At 36.3% G+C, this 20,680-nt stretch overlaps 1 protein-coding gene and 1 pseudogene across 1 annotated transcript; one reads left to right on the top strand and one right to left on the bottom strand.

The window, feature by feature from the left end:
- Positions 1-4,177: 4,177 nt before the first annotated feature.
- Positions 4,178-5,116, bottom strand: LOC102274642 (olfactory receptor 52A1). The gene has a single exon (XM_005910001.2). It carries the CDS (start codon positions 5,114-5,116, stop codon positions 4,178-4,180), a length of 939 nt encoding a protein of 312 aa, XP_005910063.2.
- Positions 5,117-18,914: 13,798 nt separating this feature from the next.
- LOC102273931 (olfactory receptor 52A1-like) lies at positions 18,915-19,881 on the top strand (annotated as a pseudogene).
- The last annotated feature ends 799 nt before the right edge of the window (positions 19,882-20,680 follow it).

Here is a 20,680-nt window from a genome sequence, read left to right as displayed (position 1 = left end):
CAACTCTTCACATGAGGTGGGCAAAGTATTGGAGTTTTAGCTTCAACATCAGTCCTTACATTGAAACACCCAGGACTAATCTCCTTCAGAATGGACTGGTTGGATCTCCTTGCCATCCAAGGGACTCTCAAGAGTCTTCAATACCACAATTCAAAAGCATCTTTGGCGCTCAGCTTTATTCACAGTCCAACTTTCACATCCATACATGACCACTGGAAAAACCATAGCCTTGACTGGACTGACCTTTGTTGGCAAAGTAATGTCTCTGCTTTTCAATATGCTGTCTAGGTTGGTCATAACTTTTCTTCCAAGGAGTAAGCATCTTTTAATTTCATGGCTGCAGTCACCATCTGCAGTGATTTTGGAGCTGTTTTCACTGTTTTCACTGTTTCCCCATCTATTTTCCATGAAGTGATGGGACCAGATGCCATGATCTTCGTTTCCTGAATGTTGAGTTTTAAGCCAACTTTTTTACTCTCCACTTTCACTTTCATCAAGAGGCTTTTTTAGTTCCTCTTCACTTTCTGCCATAAGGGTGGTGTCATCTGCATATCTGAGGTTATGGATATTTCTCCTGGCAATCTTGATTCCAGCTTGTGCTTCTTCCAGCCCAGAGTTTCTCATGATGTATTCTGCATATAAGTTAAATACTCTCTATACATATTGCAATGACCAATATAGACCTATTGAATGACTCCCAATATACTTTTAGAAAATATGCAAAAACTGTTTGAACCTGAAGCCATGAAAGTGCTGTAGAATGTTAGAGGCATATATATTCTTATATATTACTTAGTTAAAATCTGTTAGAAGAGTGGGGGATATGTTTTCTAAATGATGTGATTTTTGTTTTGTTTTGTTGACACATGTATTATAGTTCCTTTGAACCCTGAATATCAATAAGAAATTTTCCAAAGCATTTTTAATAGAAATGTATGCCTTTGTGAAATAAATTAGGAAACAGCAAATTTTCAGAAAAGGCACTTATTTCCCAATGTTTTAAAAGAAAACAAAAGAGAGAAAAAACAATTTAAAATCATAACCAGTTAGAAATTGAAGTCTAATAGCTTTACTACAAGATGGCTAATAAAACTCATCAAATTAGAAGAAATATTATTAAATGAAATATGAAAAATAAAAATAAAAATGAGAAGGTTCTGAACATGCCTATTGTTTTTGTAAAATTGTCTAAATTAAGATGGTGATCCTTACCATTCAGAGAGAAAAGGATCATGAAAAAGCTTATTTGGCCAGATATCTGCTTACTTGGTGCAAGAGCATATTCAGGTACATCATACAATAGAATATCATTTAAGCATAAAGGTAAATGACATGCTTATTTATGTACAACCCAAAGAAACCTTGAGAACATTATTCTAAGTGTTCTCTTAGTTCATTATTCTTTCTTTCTTATCTTTAATTATCTTGATAGAACTGTACATTAATTGATAGGTAGACATCTTTCTTATCTTTATTTATCTTACCTATTCATTATTGTTTCTTTCTAAGAAGAGAGCCAGACATACAAAGCCAAATATTGTTTCATTCCACTTATATGAGATGTCCAAGGTAGTGAAAGCACAGACACAGAAAGGCAAAGATGGTTGCCCTGTAATGGGGCAGGAGAATGAGAAGTACCTGCTAATGGGAGTGGACTATCTTTATTGGGATGGTGAAAATGTTCTGGAATTTGATAGTAGTATTGATTGTGCAATTTTTTGAACATATCAAAAACCAGAGACTTGTACTCTTTAAAGGATGAGTTACATGGTATGTGAATTGCATCTCAATGAATTTTAAAAAAAAATTTGAGTCAGTATGTTATAGAAAGAACATACTAGAAAAATTACTAGATGCATGTTTTTAAATTTAGGATATACCAAATAAACGTGGTGACTCGAATAGATCAAAAAGGTAGCTAAGTTAAATATTTATTCAGGGGAGAAAGGTTATATGGGAATTTTGACTTTTTACCTATTTTTTTTGGTAAAACTTAAACTGTTCTAAAAATAAAGTGTAGAAATTAAAGATAATTTAAGAGTAGGAATAATTATTCTACAACTATGGAAATATTATCTGATTAAATTATTATTATTTGTAATTATTATGATTAATTATTAATTTAATTATTAAATTATTAAACACCTCTTCTTCCACATGTTTTTTAGTGCATGCCTGCTTAGTCATTCAGTCAGGTCCAACTCTTTGCAACCCCTTGGACTGTAGACTGCCTGGCTCCTCTGTCTATGGAATTTTCCAGGAAATAATACTGGAGTGGGTCGATATTTCCTACTCCAGGGAATCTCCCTGACCTAGAGATTGAACCTACATTTCTTGTGTCTCCTGCACTGGTAGGGGAATTCTTTACCATTGTGTCACCTGAGAAGGCTTTGTCTTCTTTAGGAAACCATGCAGATTATCCTATTGTGAAAATAAATTCTCATTATGAAAGTTGTGGTAGAATTTTCGTGCGTTCATTTTCTAAATCCTCAGCAATATGTATTTGTTCATATTTAAAATGTTTCATATATGTGTAGGTCAGGAGTATACATATAAATTACACATGAGATCTATGTGAAAAAAGAAGTTACATACAGAGAAAATGTTGTGATACATGCTATGAGAGCCATTAGAAGGGATAGAGGCAAAAAGGAAAATGGTCTAAATTCCTTGAAGGAAATGCCTAAGTTCTAAAAGCAGGAGAGCACTCAGAATGTAAAAAAACTACACATATTGATATGCATAAGATCAGGAATAAGATACAGATTCATACTTTCTGTTGAAAAATCCACACAGCATTTGTATGAAAAATGCCAGCAAATAAAAGATGAAAAATATTATTTTCTTCTTCATAGGCTCTTATGTATGGTTGAAAACAGGAATAAGATGATCCCTTGGAGGAGGAAATGGCTACCCAATCCTATATGCTTGCCTGGAGAATTTCATGGACAGGGGAAACTAGTAGACCACAGTCTAGGGGTTGCAAAGAGTCGGACACAACTGAACACACTCACACACACAATAGAGAGAAGGTAATTTATTTGAGAATTTATTTTAGAGATAATCACTGAGACCTGTACATTTTATAGAACTGAGGACAATAGCAAAAGCAAATGATGTTTCTGGCTTGGCTGAATGAGTAAATAATGGTAACTATTTCTAAATTGAGAATATTTTTCAAAAGTACTTGATAAAAATACAATGTATCCTGATGTGCAATCTTTTTCAAGAATAGTACAGTAAACTCCTTTATACAATGTACCCAGGGTCACAAATGATTTTTCATTTTGTCCCATTTTGCTTTATCACTCAACAAATGACTAGATAGATGGATTGATAGGTAGATAATTGGATAGATTATTTTTCTGAAGTGTTTTTGAGTAAATTAGAGACATAATATTCCTTTAAAGCTAACTATTTTGTTATATATTTCCCTAGGAAAAAGTTAATCTATTACATTAACTTTTTCCTAGGGAAATATAGTATATAGTAGTATAGCCAATATCTGGACATTTAGCACTAAAGACATTACAGCCTAAGTAGTATTCCATATTCCAAGTTTGAAAATAGTTCAAAGACTTCTATACCTTTATTTTCTTGCCCCAAATCCAATTCAGATACACAATGCATTTAATATTCATGTCCTTTTAGACTTCTTTAACCTATAGTAATTTCTTTAACTTGATACATTTTCTCCTTTGTTTTGTTTTGTTTCATTTCTGAGAATTCATTGACTTAATATTTTAAAACTTTGTGTTGAAGTCTAACATATGTATAGAAATATATTGTACAGCTTAAATAATTTTTCATAAAGTAGGCATAAATACGTAACAACCCAGTTGAAGAAGAGAATACATTACTTGCACCTAGAAGCCCCTTTCTGAATTGTTCATTATATCACCATATCTGCAAGTAAAGGGAAAGATTTTGCTTTCACAATTCCCCTCTTTTTGATTCTTACTTTCATTACCGAGGTAGAGTCCATAATCTTATTAACAGAGAATTGACATGTGCTAATAGGATCCTAAAACCATCTAACATGCTGGCAGATTAAAAACAACAACAAATATAACAAACAGAAAACTCAAGAATCTCAAATAACATGTTGTTTTATTATATTGTGAAACCATTACCATTCACAAAAAGTAAAACAACAAAGTATTATTTATGGTAAATTTTACGAATGGAAGATTTTTACCATTTGGATACGGATCTGCTTCATCTTTGCACCATAGATAAGTGGATTGAGAAATGGAGGGACCAGCAAGTAAATGCTAGAAATGAGAATATGGATAAAAGTGGGGATGTGAGAACCAAACCTATGTGCAAAGAAGGAGAAGAAGGCAAGGAAGTAGAACTGGAGGAAGACACAGATGTGAGCGATACAAGTGTTGAATGCTTTCAACCTAGCTTCCTTCTGGGGCAAACGAAAAACTGTGATAAATATCTGTATATAGGACAATGTAATGAAAGAGAGATCAAACACTGCAATGTTGAAAGCCACAAATAAACCATAGATTTTGTTGACCCGGATATTTCCTGCAGCCAGTTTCACAATGGCCATATGCTCACAGTAGGAGTGGGAGATGACTGTTTTGTGGTAAAATTGCAATCGGAATTTTATCAGTACTAGGCAAGGGGCTACAAGAAGGGCAGCTCTGAGTGTTACCACACTTGCTATTTGAGAAATGAGGTGGGGAGTGAAGATGGCAGCATGTCTGAGTGGATAACAGATGGCTACATAGCGGTCCAGGGCCATGGCCAGCAAGATGCCTGACTCTATGCCCTGAAATGTGTGAATGAGCCACATTTGAAGCAAGCAGGAGTCGAAATATATCTCTGGTATGTGAAACCAGAAGATTCCAAGCATCTTGGGCACAACACTGGTAAGAAGTGCAATATCAGTTACCCCTAGCATGCCTAGGAAAATGTACATGGGCTCATGGAGGCTGGGCTCTGATTTGATGATGATCAGAAGCAAAGAATTTCCGATCATAGCAATGAGATACATAATACAGAATGGAATCCCAATCCAACATTGCACAGACTCTAGGCCTGGGATCCCTATCAGTGTCAACACAGAGGGCATGAAGACTGTGATGTTGGAAATGGACATAGTGTCCTAGGGTCTCCAGATGCAAACAAAAGAATATCTAAGTCAGTGCTGCTTCCTCTTTTAATTCCTATTTTCATCCAAAGTCACAATATTGAATGCATGATTTTTCCTAGAACACTAAAACCATGTCATCTGCCTCATTCAAATATAGAGGTAAAAGAAAGATCCATAATGATACATCATTTTTTAAAGACAGACATCTAAAGACAGACAAGCCCTAAAAATGTGATTTGCCACTGCATTAGATAGAACCAGTCAAATTTCCGAGTAAGAGAATCAACTACTGACTCATCTGTTATTTCACTTCAGACCTGTGGACAAAAACAGTATGCTTGTTTATTTTGCTGGCAGCTACATTTTAGGCAGAGGTTGATAATTCGCTCCATATTCCACATTCCAATTTCTGCTTTAGTATTCTGTTATTCTCAGTCGTTTCTCAGTCTAAAACAGTCAGTTTGGACTGGCAAAACTCAGACTTGACCATTATTAGTGCAGAATGCTATCCAAAAAAGAGACTAGACCTAGATAAGCTTGTCACCTGAAATAAAAATATATTTGTTTATGTAGTGATCTATATTATATATCTATTGAAGACTAGATATCTTTCAGAGGAATGTGAAGGGACAGTTTTAGAAAAGATCACTCAAATCCAAAGTTTCTTGCCACCTTTTTACATTTCTAGTAAAACTGCATTAGATTTGCCTATTTTTCCAACAGCTGAAATAACTAAGATTTTGTATTTAAAATGAATAAAATACATTACTGAATACACATACAAAATAAGTACAGTGGACCTTTAGGAGATAAGAAATACAGTAGCAACTGAATAGAGAGGTAAGAGGTCTCATTCTTAATGGTCTAAGGATATAAGAACATGGGGAAATGTAAATTTAATAGTCTTCTCTTTTGAGTTTAAACCTTTCAGAGTTGTCATTAGCATGAGATTTAACTAATTTAAGCTCACTGATTTTTCATTTAAAATAGATAGTCTGAAACACTTGAGCCATTTTTTCTGAGCTCAGGCATAACAATTCAATAGAAAATGAAGGGATGGAAGGATATGCTCCTTGCTGTTGCTGCTGCTAAGTCACTTCAGTCATGTCCGACTCTGTGCGACCCCATGGACTGCAGCCTACCAGGCTTCTCCATCCATGGGATTTTCAGGGCAACAGTACTGGAGTGGGGTGCCATTGCCTTCTCCCATGCTTCTTAAAAGATGTCAAATATAGAACTACACACAGGAAACAGAAAGCTCACCTCAGGATTTCAGAAATGTTTAAGAAGAGAAATTTACAACACGTGAAAAAATGTAATCATTACTCAATTCACTGACAAATGATTTTTTTGAAAACTTTGGACCTTACCCATTATATTAAATTTGCTAACCTGATCAAAGAGTCAGACACGACTGAGCGACTAAACTGAACTTAAACTGATCAAAATCATTTCCTGTTAAGCACTGCATATTTTAAATCAAGAAATTATCAAACTGAACATTAGAAACAAGTTTGAAAAAATGTTAATTTTTTTCATTCCTTCATAGACTCTCCAATGAGTTTTTTTTAAAACTCATGATCAGTTAACCCTACACTGAATGTCAACAGATTTGATAAGCTGTGGTTCCTGATCAAATGGAAGACTCAAGAGGTCATTTTAATGCTGTGCTGCTGCTGAACTGAACCTGATCAAAATCATAGACTGGCAGCCCACCAGGCTCCCCCGTCCCATATTTTTAATCAAAAACTTATCAAACTGAACATTCTCTAATGTTTGAAAGTTTGTGAAAATGAAGGTCAGGTGTTTTTAGGGACCCCATGGACTGCAGCCTTCAAGGTTCTCCGTCAATGGGTTTTTCCATGCAAGAGTACTGGCTCGGTGCCATTGCCTTCTCCGTTTAATGCTATAGCTTGAATGTCAACAGATGATAGACTAGTCATTAAATGGCAACCCAGCAGTGTTCTTGCCTGGAGAACCACAAACGGGAAGACTGGGCTGAGGTCATTTTAATGCTGTCGGACACACTGTATCAGTTAAGCAGCAGGCAGCATGCAGCAGCACTAGTCATTAAAATAAACAATGGATATCCATAGGTTTGCTCCTCAATAACTAATCGTATATCAATCCATGCATACCTAACTCTAACAATAGTCGTTGTTCTTTCTAAAACATATTCAGAATGATAATGGAAATCCACAGTATTTAACTTTCTGAAGAAGTAGGAGCAATATTTGAGCATGATCTGATAATTACAGATAGTGGATTGGCAGGTGGGAAGTACATGATTGAGTGCAGAGTTGAATGGATGAAGTGACTACTGTTGAAAAAGCTGACAATGAAACATTACAGAGGTAAACTTGGGAACAGTGAGACTTACTTGTTAATTGTTGAGTGCCCATTCTGCTTTTACCAGATATCTGAAAAGTATTGTCAGTTCTTCATATTGACATCTCTCAACATTTATAAACACAGACTCTGCTTATTCCTGTGTATTATGTGTTCTCAGTCCCTCTTCATTCTATCTGGACTCCCTGTAACAGCACACAGTCAATGTCAGGAACACGAATCCATTTGGTGGTGGAGCCATCTGCGATGAGTAGATATCTCTGGGACAGCCTTTCATGTTTTTTCTCTTGTCTCTGTAATAGACATATTCCATCTTTTGTAAGTTTGTCTGAGATCATGTTTTTGTATTCATTCTCTAATAAAACCAAAGGCAATATCTGTATTACTTGGAGGCATAGCATCAATTTATTCAGCTTGAATTGAAGAAGAAAGCTGCTAAACATTAGTTTAACATTCTCTAATAAATGTGTGGAGAAAGAGGATTTATAAACATAAAATGAGGGGCTTTATTAGCCACCAGTTAAACCACAAGGGACCCACCAAATTTTAGTTATGTCCTCTTGGGTTCATCCATACTTAATATCCCTGAAATTATTACTACAACTTACAGATATCTCCTTGCTCTTTTTTTTCTTTTGCATAAAATTCTAATAAGAGATATTTATATATACCAGTGTTCATTTAATAAGCAGAGTTCTTTTTCTGCCTTCCTCATTTCTCAAAGGAAAAAGCAAACATAAAGTCTACTACTATTATAGACATGTTTCTTTGCTAATGAATTCTACTTAAGTAAATAACCTGGAATACTCCCTTTCAATCAGACAATTTGGGAAGAAAAATCTGTATCCATAATGTTCTTTTATTATGCACTTATTTCCTGCAGTCTCACTCCTTTGATTTGTATTTTATTGAGACTATTTTTGTACATTCAGTAAATTTTTTTTGGTGAATTTCTCAGAGTGACCAATTGTGGTGGACATTTCTAAATCCTACCAGTTGGAGTTCTGAGTAACTGGTTGCACACATGACTTTATTTTTTCCACCCCTCCATTTATAACTTCCCTTCTGTTGCTCATCTCTTCCTTCAAAAGAAGTTGTTATGTGTGTCAGATATATGAAGGAATCATTTCATATTCTGTTAATGAAAAAAGTATTTCTTCAAATTTTTGGAAATGCAGAGAGATGAATTAGTATAACTTTTATCATGTGTGCAAGTAATACATTCTTAGAAAGTCTTATGCATATGATACCTTTCTCTTTGATGTATTTTACCCAGTTTTTGACTTTATTTTACCCAGTTTTTAGACTTTCTTATATGTAACTAAATTTTAGATATACTTGATGTAATTTGGATATGTTGGCAAATTTAGGACAAATCTTTTCTGTGGGCTGGAGGAAAGTACTGACAGTGGATTTCAGGGTGAATGAGAGATAGTGATGAAAAGTGAAAGATCTAAATTCTCTTTCCAGAAATTCTTCTGTGAAGGAGAATGAAAACATTATACTGACTCATGTTGAATGGAACTGATTCAGAGATTTTACTGACAACTATACTTCTCTTCAGCCTATTTTTTATTTCCTAATTTACCATTTTGTGTCCCATCTATTCTCTTCTAATAATTGTGTTTAAATTTTGGTGACTCTAAAAGTTCTTTCCTGGGTCCTGATGTTCAAGCTATACAAATACAACAGTTATTTTATCTACTCAAAAGAATTCTGTTATCTCCAATATGTCATCTACTAGAACAATATTGCACACAATTTTTTTTTTCATTTTCTTCACTCTGTTCCCATTAGAGAAGGCTAGCATATCTTATCCAGATTTCAGTTCATGCTGAATATTCTTTGAAAAACTGTCCCCAGTTAATTTTATTCCCAGAAGGATAACAAGTGTTTTTCTTTATTTTAACATTTGGAAATACATTCATGCCTGTCAATCCTTTTGTTTGTTGGCTTTCACTTTCTTTCTTTCTTTGTTTTCTGTTTTTTCTTGTTTACTTTTTAAAAGTAATTCAATATTCTTTAATATAGAGTGCCATAAATTTTAACTTTTTACCAAAATTGTGGGTATGTATTCATTATGAAGCATCCATCAATCTTGCAAACTAGGCCCTCAGCAGAGTAAGACTTAAGACCTATTTTCTGTCCATTTCTTATTTTAAAAAAGCTAGTCATTGAGTGACTTTTATCTCCAAAATCTGCTAAAGTGCCAAAATCCATACATTATGAAGTCATTATTAATCCCTATATTAAAAAATCAATTGAGTCTCAAAAACAATGCTGAGATAATTCAATGGAAAATAGTCTTTTATACAAATAATGTTTAAACAACAGGGTAGTCATTTTAAAAAATTAGTTTTCTTCTTAACAAATAATAATAACTTGAAATTGATTATAAACCTAAATGTAAGATCTAAAATTATACAATTGCTAGGAGAAAACAGCATTTTTGTGATCATTTAGGCAAAGATTTCTTAGAAAGGACCAAAAAACATAAAACAAAAGTATCAACTGATCAATATCAGACTTCATGAAAATCAAAAATATTGGTTAACATGCTATGAAAAGTGAAAGTGAAGTCACTCAGTCATGTCCAACTCTTTGCAACATTATGGATTGTAGCCTACCACGCTTCTCTGTCCATGGGATTTTCCAGGCAAGAGTACTGGAGTGGGTTGACATGCCCTTCTCCAGGGGATCTTCCCAAACCAGGGATCAAGCCCAGGTCTCCTGCATTGCTGGCAGATGCTTTACCCTCTGAGCCACCAGGAAGCCCTAGCATGCTATAGAAAGAGTAAAATAAAACCAGAGACTGGGAGGCAATATTTGCAAAATACGTGAATGTGAATGTATTTGTCACTCCATCGTGTCCGACTCTTTGTGACCCCATGGACTGTAGCCCATCAGGGTCCTCTGTCCATGGAATCCTCCAGGCAAGAATACTGGAGTAGGTTGCCATTTCCTTCTCCAGGGGATCTTCCCAACCCAGGGATTGAACCTGCATTTTCTGCATTACAGGCAGATTCTTTACCATATGAACTATCAGGGAAGCAAAAACATAGATAGTCATTTTTTTTTTTTAATCCAGGATATGTTCAAACATTCACAACAATTAAAAAGATAAATTCATTTAAAATGGCTTTATTTAATAACTCTTCAAATTTTTGCTCCTCACATGAGATGGTATTGTAATACAGAAGAGAGCATAGTGTAAAGTTACAATTATTATCACAATTGAAGAAGCTAGAGATAGAAAACTGACTAAAATACACATAAACCCAAAATATGAGAAAAATATATTAGAAATAATAATCACCAGGTGAAAAGTGAAAGTGTTAGTCACTCAGTCATATCTGACTCTGCAATTCCTTGGACTATAGCCCACCAGGCTCCTCTGTCCATGGAATTCTCCAGGAAAGAATACTGGAGTATGTTGCCATTTCCTCCTCCAGGGTATCTTCCAGACACAGGACTCAAACCCAGGTCTCCCACATTGCAGGCATATTCTTCACTGTCTGAGCCAGGTAAACAGTATCTATGACATCTGAAAATAGGGGAGGAAATGCTGTGTAGGTTGTGTAGAAATGTGATTCAATTATACAGATACTTCTCTCTGTAGACAACTACTGTTGGATATAGGTTTTTAGTTATTATTCTTAATTTCCTTTATTACATTTTCATTATATAATACCTTTGAAAAAAGATATGTGAACATATTCCTGATGTAGTACTTGGCAAACATGTTCAAACTGAATAGGACCCTCTGGTACAAATCCTTCCCAATCCCCTATTTATTTTTGCTTGATATAAAGCATCATAGAATTTCCCTGAGTTCCAAGCAGATTCAAGCAGATACTAACTAGGGAAGCAGGAGAATGCAGAAATAAATGAAAATCAGTCTAGGAAAACAACAGAAAGGGAAAGACTAGAGATCTCTCCAAGAAAACTGGAGATACCAAGGGAATATTTCAAGCAAAAATTGGTACAATAAGGGATAGAAATGTCAAGGATGAAACAGAAGCAGAGGAGATTAGGAGAAGTGCAAGAATGCACAAAAGAACTATACAAAAAAGATCTTAATGACCCAGAAAACCACCATGATGTGGTCACTCACCTAGAGCCAGACATACTGGAGTGTGAAGTCAAGTGGTCCTTAGGAAGCATTACTGTGAACAAAGCTAGTGGAGGTGATGGAATTCCAGCTGAGCTATCTCAAAGCCTAAAAGATGATGCAGTTAAACTGTTGCACTCAATATGTCAGGAAAGTTGTAAAGCTCATCAGTGGCCACAAGACTGGAAAAAATCAGTTTTCATTTCAATCCCAAAAAAGGGCAATGCCAAAGAATGTTCAAACTATAGTCCAATTGCACTTATTTCAAATGCTAGCAAGGTGATGCTCAAAATCCTTCAATCTAGGCTTTAATATTACATGAGCTGAGAACTTCCAGACATACAAGTTGGATTTAGAAAAGGCAGAGGAACCAAAGATCAAATTGCCAACATCCATTGGATCATAGAAAAAGAAAAGGAATTCCAGAAAAAATATCTTCTTCTTCTTCATTGACTACACTAGAGCATTTGACTGTGTGGATCACAACCAACTGTGAAAAATTCTTTAAGAGATGGGAATACCAAGCCACCTACCTGCCTCCTGAGAAACCTATATACATTTGAATAAGAAACAGTTAGAATCGGACATGCAACAATAAACTGGTTCCAAATTGAGAAAGGAGTACATCAAGTCTGTGTATTGTCACCCTGCTTATTTGACTTCTATGCACAGTACATTATGTGAAATACCAGGCTGGATGAATCACAAGCTGGAATCAAGATTGCAGGGAGAAATATCAACAACCTCAGATATGCAAATGATACCACTTTAATAGCAGAAAGCAAAGAGGAACTAAGGAACCTTTTGATGAGGGTAAAAGAGGAGAGTGAAAAAGCTGGCTTAGAACTCAACATTAAAAAAACAAAACAAAACAAAACTAAGCTTATGGGATCCAATCCCACCACTTCATTGCAAATAGATGTAGAAAAAGTGACAGATTTTATTTTCTTGGGCTCCAAAATCACTGCAGATGGTGACTGCAGTCGCAAAATCTCCTTGAAAGAAAAGCTATAACAAACATAGACAATGTATTAAAAAGTAGAGACAACACTTTGCTAACCAAGGTCCATATAGTCAAAGCTATTGCTTTTCCAGTAGTCATGTACAGATGTGATGTTAGAGTTGGAACATAAAGAAGGCTGAGCACCAAGGAATTGATGATTTCAAACTGTGGTGCTGGCAAAGACTTTTGAGAATCCCTTGGACAGCAAAAAGATCAAACCAGTCAATCCTAAAGGAAATCAACCTTGAATAGTCACTGGAAGGACTGATGCCGAAGCTCCAATACTTTGGCCACCTGATGCAAAGTGTCAACCCACTGGAAAAGACTCTGGTGTTGGGAAAGGTTGAGGGTAGGAGGAGAAGGGGGTGACAGAGGATGAGATGGTTGGGTGACATCACTGGCTTAAAGGACATGAGTTTGAGCAGACTCCATGATATAGTGAAGGACAGGGAAGCCTAGCATGCTGCCATCTGTGGGGTTGCAAAGAGTCAGACACAACTTAGTGACTGAACAACTAGTCGAGGAAAAATAGTGCAGTTATAAGGAAGAGCTGTAGTTCCTCTTCAGTGTGTGTGTATAACAACCTGATACAAGAACTAAAGACCCCATCCAGCTGGAGGATGGTAATTTCTTACTGGCCACAGGCACATGGATCCCAGACTGATCAGAACCAGAGGGCTGATAGCTGAAGTTCCCTGGCCTCTATCTAGTTACTTGACCGCCCAACCAATCAGAAGAAAGTCACACATCCTATAGCCTTCCAGCCAAATTTGCCTTTGAAAACTCTTCCCTAAAACTCCATGGGGAATTTAGGTCTTTTAGGCGTGAAGGTGCTCATACTCCTTGCTTTTTTCTTGCAATAAAACTTTTCCTACTTCACACTCCAGCTTTTCAGTTGTTTTCCTCACTGTGCTTTGGGCAGAGGAATTTGCATTTGTCAAGAAAGTTTTGGGACTTCCCTGGCAGTCCAGCAATTAAGAATTTGCCTTGTAATACAGGGGATGCAAGTTCGATCCCTGGTTGGGAAACTATGATCAGGTTGCACGGTGCAGTCCAAAATAAAGTTATTAATAGTTTCACATAGGATATAAGTGCTTTATATTCAGAGTTAAAATCCCTCTTAATGTACTTTAACTTCTTTAAAAAATATTTATTGAAATCTTCTGTTTTGAAAATTGTGATATAGCTTGGGATAAGGCAATGGTTGTAAACATACACCCAAGAATATATTCTATGCATAAATATCATCTGTGTAGAATTTTTTGAACTTAAAAGAACAGAGTTTCCAATGCTCATGTGTTATATTAATAAAGGGTTCTCTCACAAAATTTTATCTCATTCAGATAAAATATTTTGCACATTTTCCATAAATTGTTAAATAATTATAAATTAATGATGCATCTAATGTAACTATGAGTAAAATAACCAAAGAAAACTGTTAAAGGGCAGGGTGCCAATAGGTTAATAATATTTTACTTTCAGTTTCAAGATTATTAATATTTTCCTTTTTTGCATTAATTTTGCATGATGAGAAAATTAAAGTCAAAATATATATGTATCTTATATTAAACTATGTATTAAAAATGTTTAAGACTACAGAAGTTCCTGTGATCAAGAGACTGACTCTAGAAAAAGCCTATGATCTCCATCTCTCAGAAAAACAGTTTCCTTCAACATCAGTCTCTGTAGATAGGAAGTATATCTTCAGTTCCCCACTGATTTTATTTCCCTTTGTCTTAGCAAGTCTTACTTTTTATGAAACTTAGTACACAACAAAGCCCTGCCTCCCTACTTTATTCAAACACACTCCTGCTTGTATCATTGACATGCATCTGGAAATCTTTGGAATGGCCGTGGATGATCAAGAGCAAATAAGTAGAATAAATAATAAAAGACAGTTATTTGTTTTGTTTCCAATTTAATTGTCTTAAAAAACATGGGACAAAGCAGGCAAATTTGCTCAATGAACATTTCCCCTCTGATATTACCTTTTGCTGTTACAAATGTAGAATGAGAGGAATCTCATGTCTGGTGCTGTGAGAAACGCAATTGCACTTTTGGATGAGGAGAATATTGTCACCTCTTGCTGGACTAGATACATCAGGGTCCCCTGGGTATTGAGTAAGAAGGGAGTTCCAAGAAATGCTGGCTGCCCTTCTGGCCCTGAACCTCCTTCTTTGACCCAAGGATTAAAATAATAATCATAATACTCTCTGGATTTACAAGAGGCTAATGAACTTTGGTCAGCAGGGAAAATGATATTACAAAACACAAATCTTCCATAACTAGGACCAGCGAAAAAAATGACTTTCTTTGCTGGCCCTTTCCCATACTACTTGTGGTTACTGAGTAAGTGAATAGTTAAGAATGTGTACTAGGTTAAGTAGAGATGAGATTATATATCTTGAAGTACAAACCCAAGTACAGACAGTGGATGAAGTCATAAAAGTAAATAGTATGGATATTATTTTGATAGAGTTGATTTTGAGGTCCTAGGAACTACAATTTTAGAACAGTAATAATAAATTTGAGAGTCTGCTTTGGAAGAATGAGAGGTAAAGACTAGTGAGCACCATGCTATTAAAGAGGCTGAATAGACATATATATATTTTAGCTGAAGGAGACAGAATCTTAAGTGCCTTGAATCTTTGTGCTCTTACATCGTAAGATATGTAACTTAAAAAGAAGGACAGTTTTTACAGGGAACAGATTAGCTCAATATAAGGGGTATTCTTGTGAGAGGAATACAGTAATTACACAGAGAGTCCTGGACAGGCATCAACACACATTTAGTCAGCTGTCAGGAAGTTATACTGAATAATTATGTTTGACAAAGGTGATATGGTAATCTATTATACAAGACATTCCAAATTTAAATTTTATGAATAGAATATGGATTGTCTGAGGCCAGTAAAGCACTAAGAATATTATTTGGAGGTGATGATTTGATTTTGCGAGAAATGTCTAGGAATGCTTAGGACGATGACATTTTAAAAATGTTTCAGTTCAGTTCAGTTCAGTCGCGCAGTCGTGTCCAACTCCTTAGAACCGCATGAATCACAGCACGCCAGGCCTCCCTGTCCATCACCAACTCCCGGAGTTCACTCAAACTCACGTCCATCGAGTCGGTGATGCCATCCAGCCATCTCATCCTCTGTTGTCCCCTTTTCCTTCTGACCCCAATCCCTCTCAGCATCAGAGTCTTTTCCAGTGAGTCAACGCTTCACATGAGGTGGCCAAAGTACTAGAGTTTCACCTTTAGCATCATTCCTTCTAAAGAACACCCAGGGCTGATATCCTTCAGAATGGACTGGCTGGATCTCCTTGCAGTCCAGGGACTCTCAAGAGTCTTCTCCAACACCACGGTTCAAAAGCATCAATTTTTCAGCACTCAGCTTTCTTCATAGTCCAACTCTCACATCCATACATGACTACTGGAAAAACCATAGCCTTGACACCTAGACGGACCTTTGCTGGCGAGTTAATGTCTCTGCTTTTGAATAGGCTATCTAGGTTGATCATAACTTTCCTTCCAAGGAGTAAGCGTCTTTTAATTTCATGGGTGCAATCACCATCTGCAGTGATTTTGGAGCCCAAAAAAATAAAGTCTGACACTGTTTCCACTGTTTCCCCATCTATTTGCCATGAAGTGATGGGGCCAGTTGCCATGATCTTCGTTTTCTGAATGTTGAACTTTAAGCCAACTTTTTCATTCTCCTCTTTCACTTTCATCAAGAGGCTTTTTAGTTCCTGTTCACTTTCTGCCATAAGGGTGGTGTCATCTGCATATCTGAGGTTATTGGTATTTCTCGCAGAAATCTTGATTCCAGCTTGTGCTTCTTCCAGCCCAGCGTTTCTCATGGTGTACTCTGCCTATAAGTTAAATAAGCTGGGTGACAATATGCAGCCTTGACATATTCCTTTTCCTATTTGTAACCAGTCTGTTGTTCCATGTCCAGTTCTAACTGTTGCTTCCTGACCTGCAAATAGGTTTCTCAAGAGAAAGGTCAAGTGGTCTGGTATTCCCATCTGTTGAAGAATATTCCACAGTTTATTGTGATCCATACAGTCAAAGGCTTTGACATAGTCAATAAAGTAGAAGTTGATGTTTTTTCTGGAATTCTCTTGCTTTTTCAATGATCCAGTGGATGTTGGCAATTTGATCTCTGGTTCCTCTGCCTTTTCTAAAACCAGCTTGAACATCTGGAAGTTCACTGTTCATGTATTGCTGAAGCCTGGCTTGGAGAATTTTGAGCATTACTTTACTAGCATGTGAGATGAGTGCAACTGTGTGGTAGTTTGTGCATTTTTGTCATTGATGTTCTTTGGGATTGGATGAAAACTGACCTTTTCCAGTCCTGTAGCCACTGCTTAGTTTTCCAAATTTGCTGGCATATTGAGTGCAGCACTTTCACAGCATCATCTTTCAGGATTTGAAATAGCTCAACTCGAATTCCATCACCTCCACTAGCTTTGTTCATAGTGATGCTTTCTAAGGCCCACTTGACTTCACATTCCAGGATATCTGGCTCTAGGTGAGTGATCACACCATCGTGATTATCTTGGTTGTGAATATCTTTTTGTACAGTTCTTCTGTGTATTCTTGCCACCTCTTCTTAATATCTTCTGCTTCTGTTAGGTCCATACCATATCTGTCCTTTTAGATCAGCTTAATTTAGACATAGACAACAAATCACTTCTGCAAACTTTCTTCTCTAATTAAAAAAAAATATATATATATATTCATTCATATATACTCATGTAATCCCTATACCGTGTTCATTGGAAGGACTGATGCTAGGCTGGAACTCCAGTACTTTGGTCACTTCATGCGAAGAGTTGACTTATTGGAAAATACCCTGATACTGGGAGAGATTGGGGTCAGGAGAAGAAGGGGACAACACAGAATGAGATGGCTGGATGGCATCACTGACTCAATGCACATGAGTTTGGGTGAACTCCAGGAGTTGGTTATGGACAGGGAGGCCTGGTGTGCTGCGATTCATGCAGTTACAAAGAGTCGGACATGACTGGGCAACTTAATTGAACTGAATCCCTACAGCTGAACTTTATAGTTTATTGCTGGTGCTCATTTACTGGAAAGTGTCAAGAGCTCCCAGCAAATGGCTTTGTAGTACAGTGAGATTTTGATTTCTTCTCTGCTTCCTGAAGTGCAAGACATTTCCTCCTGAATGGGCCTGTGTGTTTGTCAGTTATTTTCCAGGTACCATTAGACAATTCTCAAAGAGGTCCACTCCTTCATGTTTATCATATTTCAGAAGATTAAAAAAATTAGACATTTTTACTTCCCTTTGGCAGTAAGTAGCCTTGATGTCTAAGTTCTGTCTCTGTGATCTCTGCCTCCACATGGAGATCTAAGGCTTCCAATGTCATTCACTCAAACTTTGCTCTAACCAGCATCTTCTCATTGCTCTCCTGGTGAAAAGTCCAGGGTCTCTTCATCTCCACCATGAACCCTCTAACCCTCTTAATTTTCTTAAATAAAAATTTTCAAACTGTCTTTATACTTTAATGTGTGGGAAAGAGACAGAGTGATGAGCTGTAGGTCCTTATCTAACTGAGGGATTTGTATGTTAGTCTTGTTTTCTGAATCAAAATTTTAGGCAGCTGCCATCATCTACCTGGATGTCTGAGTCCTACACAGCAATTTCATGTTTGAAAATTCTGAAAATTCTTTTCTGAACAGGAATTTCAAAGTCAAGAGAGATCATTTTGTGAGTGGAGTCTTAGAAGTCTTAGAAAGGGGACTTCATTCAGTTTTGATCAAAACAGTACCAGTATGTTCTTTATGTACCAGCCTAAAGTAGAAGGACAGCAAGAGTTTACAGAAATTCAGAAAGAGAGAAAAGTGCAGCTCAAGGATTTTGGTGCCTCTGTGTCTAAAGTATTGTTCCACTGTGTGTTTTTATTCTTCTTTTTTGTTTTCTTCAGTCAATGAACAGTTTAGAAGAAGTAAGAGAAGATGGATTGGGGGAGGAAGGAGAATGCCACAGAGCATCCTGATACCATTGACCCCATCAAAGTCATGAAGTCCAAACACTCAGTATTTATGCTGTGGATGTCACTGAATGTGGGAAAGATAATTGTGCTAAACTGAATACTTGTTAAACTTTCCATAGGTCTCAATATTGCTATTTAAACAGCTATTGCAAAAAAAAAAAAAAAAAAAAAAAAAAAAAAGATAAACTGATGAAGTTGATTCTCCTATTTCTGTCATTCAGTACTTGAGGGAAAAGCTGAGAATAACATATGTATAGAAGAGTAGAAAGGATCACAGTTTGGCCAATATCATCCCCTTGCTAAGAGGCACCTGAGCTTCCATGTTTATTACAAATGGCACTGTGTTTATGCCCTCTGTGCTGATATTTATTGGGATTCTTGGCCTAGAAACTGTACAGTTTTGGATTGGGATTCCATTCTGTGCAATGTACATCATTGCTTTGATGGAAAATTCTCTACTTTTGATCATCATCAAATCTGAACCCAGTCTCCATAAGCCTAGGCATACCTTCCTGCTCACGTTGGGAGCCATGGACACTGCACTTAGCACCAGCATTGTCCCCAAGATGCTTAGAATTTTTTGGTTTCACTTGTCAGTGGTCTAATTTGATGCTTACCTCTTTCTGATGTGGCTCATCCACACATGTCAGGGTATTGAATTGGGAGTCCTGTTGGCCATGGCTCTGGGCCACTATGTAGCAATCTGTTATTCTCTGAGGCATGCTACCATATTCACTCAACAGCTAGTCACTGACATTGGAGTTGGAGTGATATTGCGGGCAGCCTTTCTCTTCATCCCATGCATATTGCCCCTAAAGTGCCATCTTACCTTTTACAGAACTCAGTTAATGTCCCATGCTTACTGTGAATATATGGCCCTTGCAGGGATTGCCACTGGAGATGTTGATAAGTTCTATGGTCTCCTTGAAGCTATTGTTGTTGGTGACTTTGACCTTATTTTGATCATCCTCTCTTATACACAAATATTTATCACTGTCTTACACCTGCCCCAGAAAGAGGCATGCCTTAAGGCATTTAATACATGTATTCCCCACATATGTATCTTCTTCCAGCTCCAGTTCCAGAACTGGAAGAACTGCTTTTTTCTCCTTTTGTACTCATAGGTTTACCACATATATCTCATCTTACACATGTATCACTTTGTCCATTCTTTAGCTGCTGGTTCCACATTTCCTCAACACTTTTGTCTATGGGGTGAAGACCAAGAACATTCAAGATAAGGTAGTAAAAAAAATGTTCTGTTTCAAAGTCAGGCTTGACATTTGATAGAACTAGTTGATCCTATGGATTTAATGTGTCATCTTGAGTATATGTGATCTGCAAATCCAGTTAGTGGTTTGAGTATCATCTTACTTGATGAATACATTAATAAAATGTGAAATATAAAGGATGATATGGTGTTTACAGACTAAATAATAGTCTGTAGGAAGAATCAGAACTCATGACTCTCCTTATTACCAAGGCCATGTTTGAGTGAAAGCAGGATCCAGGGAAATTCAGGAGACCCTCTGCAGAAAGTAAAGGAGAACAAAACTGAATTTTTCTTATGGTTTACACAGAAAATCACAGGATCCAGACATGGGATGTTTGTTGTATAAGTCCCTCAGGCATTCTTTCTCCAGCTATTAAAAAATCTTTAATGATTACTTTGTCTCATCAAAATCCACCCCTTGAAGTGAACTCAGAGTCTACTATAAACATAAATATCTGAAATAAATATAGAGAAAAAGAGAAAGAAAGAAAGAATTTACTAAGACCAATTTTATGGTGGAAATTGGTCTGTATCTTTATTTTCAATGAAATGTTTTTACACATTGACAAAAGTGAAAGATGTATAGTCATGCAATGTTATCCTTACATCTTTTTAATTGTTCAAAACCAGGATACTTAATTTCTTTATATAAAGAGCAATTTAAAAAATCTTTTATTATTTGGGAGGTATTCTATGTTAATGTTCTGAACATAAAAGCAACTTTTAAACAGAAAACTTATTTTTCCTTTAAAGTGTTTTGTTTTATTTTTTCAATTCAATTATCTCAGAAAGTCTAAACAAACAATTTTGACC

This window comes from Bos mutus, chromosome 15 (assembly GCF_027580195.1).
Source record: "Bos mutus isolate GX-2022 chromosome 15, NWIPB_WYAK_1.1, whole genome shotgun sequence".
Taxonomy (NCBI): Eukaryota; Metazoa; Chordata; class Mammalia; order Artiodactyla; family Bovidae; genus Bos; species Bos mutus.
This window is presented reverse-complemented; position numbering and strand designations above follow the sequence as displayed.